This window comes from Phalaenopsis equestris, unplaced genomic scaffold (assembly GCF_001263595.1).
Source record: "Phalaenopsis equestris unplaced genomic scaffold, ASM126359v1 Scaffold200044, whole genome shotgun sequence".
Taxonomy (NCBI): Eukaryota; Viridiplantae; Streptophyta; class Magnoliopsida; order Asparagales; family Orchidaceae; genus Phalaenopsis; species Phalaenopsis equestris.
The window spans coordinates 153,165-158,196 of record NW_018219885.1 but is presented as its reverse complement, the minus strand read 5'-3'; the positions used below and the strand labels follow the sequence as shown (position 1 = coordinate 158,196).

Genomic DNA, 5,032 nt, shown 5'->3' with positions numbered 1-5,032 from the left:
GGATTTTAGTCTGTCACCCTAAAGATTCTCCAATTCTACACGCAATAAAGTATATTTCCCTATTTATTTGCACTTAATTCTATGAACGAAATTCTCCTTCATGGAATCAAATGTGATCATCACTCTGTTGTGGAACTCATACTCAATTTCTTGGATAATATGTTTCACAATATATTTTGACAATTCAATTGGCTAGATCAAAAAGTAAATTAAGTTTGGAGTTGAAAAATCATCACAATTTATTTTATATTTTAATATTGGCACATCCATATTATCTCTTCATTTCACCATATCTCAGAGTAGGGAGAAAGATAAAGTAAACTACTAAAACTTCATGAGAAAGATAGAATAAAACACAAATTTCATATATAAAAGAAAGTTCATACAACACTAATAAACAAACAACACTTATTTGAAACTCTTTCTCAAAGAAAATTCCTTATAGCCTCTTCTAGGAAATGAAGGAAGAAGAAATCTCTCACTTTTCTCCTTCTCCAACACTCTTAGAGAAGAGTTCACACTTAATCTCACCGTAAAACTCTAAATTATAAGAACAATGGACTCTAAATGGTTGTGGAATGAAAAGTAAAAGAATGTGATGCGTAGAAGGTTGAATTGGGGTGATGAGATGTCAGGAAGAGTCACTTTTCTGATCAATTTTGGCCCTAAATAAAGCCTAGAGTCGGTTCTCCAATAAGTGCCTCCAAAAACTCTTCAAAAAGCATCTAAATTAATAAAATCTTCTAGAAACATGGGTTGAACCGACATTGGCATCGTCGGTGCCAGTGTTCCGCAAGTTAATTTGCTGCTCTCTGTCAAACGATGCCGTCAGCGTTGAACATATTTTCAACATCTTCATTTTTGCTCCAAATTTTATTCTTTTTTGCTTCAAGTCCTAAAATTCAACAATCTTTAAGAAAACATAAAAATATCTTCCACTAAAGTGTAATATCACTAAAAATGAGTATAAAATATGGGTCTAAAAATGCTAATATGTTTGGTGTATCACGGGGAAACAAAGAAGGTCGTGCCTAAGCGCCAGAGGCCCCGCGCTTAAGCACCAGAGGCAGTTATTTGGCAGTTTTCTTCATTCGGCCAAATTTTGAAGAGACATTTGAGGCACATGTTGGCTAAAGAGGGTGGTTATGACCACTAAGGTTATGACCACTAATTATGACCACTAAGAACAAAAATATTATTAAAAGGCTTGTGAAAGGATGCATCCCTTGGAGAATACATCGAATTTGGACATATTTTAAAGAATTTCCTAGGCACCTCTTGAAGAGTTATATGAGAAGGAAGTTGAGACATTTTTAGGGGTGCTTGAAGAGTGAGAGAGTGGTGAGTCCTGAGAAGATTTTGGAGAATCTTGTGGAGAGATTTAGGGAGAGATTCAGGCACCACCTTGTGGAGAGATTTAGGCACCACAAAATTTACTTTTTTTCCTTTTTGTTTTTAGTTTTATTTTGAGAGTTTAGAGTGTTGTAAAAGAGAAGAAATTCAAAGAAACTTCAAGAGTTTGGTGGAGGATTTGAGATAAATTTTTATCTTTTGTTTTGAACTACTTCTGATTTTAATTGAGATTTATTGTTGGTTTGACAATGATTTCTACTTGTAAACTAAAGTGTGGTTTTGTTTTCTGTAGTTTTCTTTATCTTTTTTCTTTATCTTTTTTCTTAAAATTATAAGTAATTAAAGTGTTGGATGGAAGTTGTAGAGAGTATTAGGTTGTCGCGGCCCTCTCGTCGTTTGGCTCGTTTGGCTCGCAGCTTCGCAGCGGAAGAAATCTGAAAAGGGCGGAAAGCGGGAAGCGGGATCGACCCCACAGTCCCAGCTTTCCCCTCGGCAAATACTATTTTTCCCTTGGCTATCGCCTATGTCCCGCGCCGTCTTGCCATCTCGTGTCGTCGACCCTGGTTTCTTCTTTCCCTGTCAGGGCCAAATCTAGGGAGCACAAGGGCCGAATCCAGGGAGCACGAGGCAGGTAACCACTTTTTTCCATTTTCCTTCGGTTCCACTCGTTCCCTTCTGGTACAGTGTAATCGCAAAATTTCGTTCAATCTGCGTTACCTCCCTCCATAGCCGATGGAAAATCTCACATCTTGTTTTCGTAACATTTACCCTTTGACGAAGATCGGGATGCATGAAACTAAATTTCTGAGAGTTATTACCGCAAAGGTTGTGCCTTTTTTTTTCTCAGATGGGACTTGGCATCCCTCCATCTCCTCTCGGTTCTCTCACTTCTCCTAATCTCACTTTTAAATTATGTCTGACACTCCTTATACTAATTCTAGACTAGTAAACAAACTCATCGTTACTTTATTTGAGTTTCTCGCTTCTTCTCTGTGTTCTTAGTTGGCAAATGTTTCCCGACACAGCAAAACTTAAAAAACCTTGGCTTAGATGCTGGAATTAGAAGCTTTATGGAGAATTTTAAATTCATTTAATTGTTAAAGCTCTGACAAATAATCGTTTTTATTTTCTTTACAGAAGAAAGCTTACATTATGTATTGATCTGAATGGAGAGTTTCTATTTTCGTTGCTTTGAATCTTGAACTTACTGTATTCATTTTTTATTTGCTTTTCTTTCTTGTTTACTTCTTCTCTATGTTTCATTTTTCAAGTAAAAGTGATAATTCTATATCGTATAAGTTGGTCTTATTAGAATATATCTTATTTTAACATAAATGCTACCCAATTCCAATGTATTTGCATACCTAACACCTAAAATTTACTTTTTTTACTTTTATGTTACACTAATCTTTCATACCACTTTTTTTACTTTCCATGTTGCAAGCTTTGGTTCACTTGCCAATTAGAAGAAAAAAAACTTGTGTTTGTAGCTCTATCTTTGTCCTCAAGTTTTTTACTATTTAGAGCCTTCAAATGTCTGCAATGTGTCAATCAAGTTAGCATGATGTAAAGAAAACATGAATTACTTTTTTAGGAGAAAAGATGATGTTTCTAAGAAAAAAGAAATCTTACAATTCATAATTGAGTAGCTTTGTACAAATAAGGTGGTTTTAATGAATTTCTACGCTGATGTTTGATCTAGTTTCTCTTTCGTGTTTTTAAGATAATACTTGGTATTTGCTTGTGAGAAATCCTGATATCCTGATTCCTGCAGCATTTATTGTTAAAATACTTGAGGTGATGTACACTTAAAAATTGAAGTTTACATGATAAATATGTAAACTAAATAGGAATTGTGTTCTGCATGTAAACCTTCATTAATTAAATACCTCAATGGAATTATTTGAAAATTTTAAAAGCCATGTTTTCTCTGGTACTGGTTTGTCAAGCCATGTTTTCTCTATTATTCGATGGTGGTAAGCCAAAAATGGGTCAAATTTGTTTACCCAAAAGTTGTTTTTTATTGCTTTAACTTCAAATTTTTTTCATACAGCCATCTTGCTCATGCATAAAAAGGTGTACTTGACTTTTTAAAAGTTAGATTAATGGTATTCTTTATGTGATAAGAAGGATATGGTTGGTATTAATATATAAAAAAATCAAACTTTGGTGTTAGATATGTAAACACATTAAACACATAGGAATTGGGGAATTGGGTGGCATGTTATACATAATTACTATCCATATGATTTCAAATTCCGAAGAAACTAGTTCAACTAACTTGGGATCCATATATGCTAAAACTTGTTTTTGATATGAGCTATTTTTTTAAAGGACAATTTTCTTTTCTCCTCTTTCTATGCATTGTACATAATAAGAGATTTTATTCTAAGGTTGTTGACATCGTTTAGATTCATTATAACTCAAATCTCTAACTGTTGTATTTCATGACTTTGTTTTGTTATAGTAATAACATGGATAGTAAGCCTAAAGAGGTTGCTACACCCGCATTGTGGGAAAAAGATACAAAAATAATATTTTGTGATCTTTTTATTAAAGAGATTGAATAGGGAAATAGGCCAACGACCCATTTCAATAAAGAAGGGTGGCAAAATATTATAAAAAATTTTAAGGAATGTACAAGCTGGGAATATGACAGGTTGCAAATGAAGAACAAGTGGGACCAAATGAAGAAGGAATGGAAAATTTGGAAGGAATTAAAAAGGAGTTCTACCAGTCTTGGTTGGGATTCAGTGAAGCGAACAATTGATGCACCTGAGGAATGGTGGGCTGAAAGGCTTGCGGTGAGCTTTGTTTGTAAACTGCTTTATTTTGTAACCTTATATTTTATTCTAATTTGGTGTTTGTCAATTTCTGTGTTGGTGGTGCCTGCTGCAAAGAAGTTTAAGCTTTCAGGAATTGAGCTTAAATTGGACGAGAAACTCGACCGCATGTTTGAGGGAGTGGTTGCAACGGGGAACTATGCATGTAGCCCATGCGAGACAGGGTTCGCTGGCAAAGCCGTGAATCTGGGAACCGCTGGAGGTTCAGATGATTTCATTGACGTCCCCAGCCCAGATCAAAACGAATATAAAACAATTTCCCGTTCCAAACGTCCGAGGGTTGTTGATAAAAGAAAATATGGTGCTTCTTTCCTCAGAAACAAACTATCTGAGGTGGTTTCTTGTTTCAAAGCAGAATGTCAGACTTCTCATTCAAGCACTATCGCGGAGGCATTTGAAATCCTAAGTGCTACAACCAAAATTTATGCAGATGAAGAGTTGTATCTGTTCGCAGCAGAATCGCTAGAGGAACCGGTCCGTAGGGTTTTCTTTGTGCAGATACCTGCCGCCCGCAGAGTGACATATATTCGGCGTTAAAAAATATATGTGGATTCGTTATTATTGAATATCATTAAAAAATGCTGAAATTGTATTTATTAGTTGAATTTTATAATTTGAGAATTCTTTATGATTATGCAATAATGCTGAAATTGTATGTGGATGGACATTCGTCGTTCTATAGTGACCTATTCTAGTTTTCTCGAGGAATGGTAATGGTGCAGCTTGAATGATCTATGACTTTATTCGTGACAGGTGCATCATTTTGTTGTTGGTAGCAGATATGTGCATGAATCTTCGTTTTGATGGAACCAAGTTAATCTGAGTCTCAATTCTCC

At 35.2% G+C, this 5,032-nt stretch overlaps 1 protein-coding gene across 1 annotated transcript; it reads left to right on the top strand.

Moving 5' to 3' along the window:
- Nucleotides 1-4,019: 4,019 nt before the first annotated feature.
- Nucleotides 4,020-4,733, top strand: LOC110035809. The gene has a single exon (XM_020740097.1). It carries the CDS (start codon nucleotides 4,020-4,022, stop codon nucleotides 4,731-4,733), a length of 714 nt encoding a protein of 237 aa, XP_020595756.1.
- The last annotated feature ends 299 nt before the right edge of the window (nucleotides 4,734-5,032 follow it).

Bases quoted from the DNA above. Each gene is read 5' to 3' on its own strand.
- LOC110035809 (XM_020740097.1), top strand. From the start codon at position 4,020: ATGAAGAACAAGTGGGACCAAATGAAGAAGGAATGGAAAATTTGGAAG.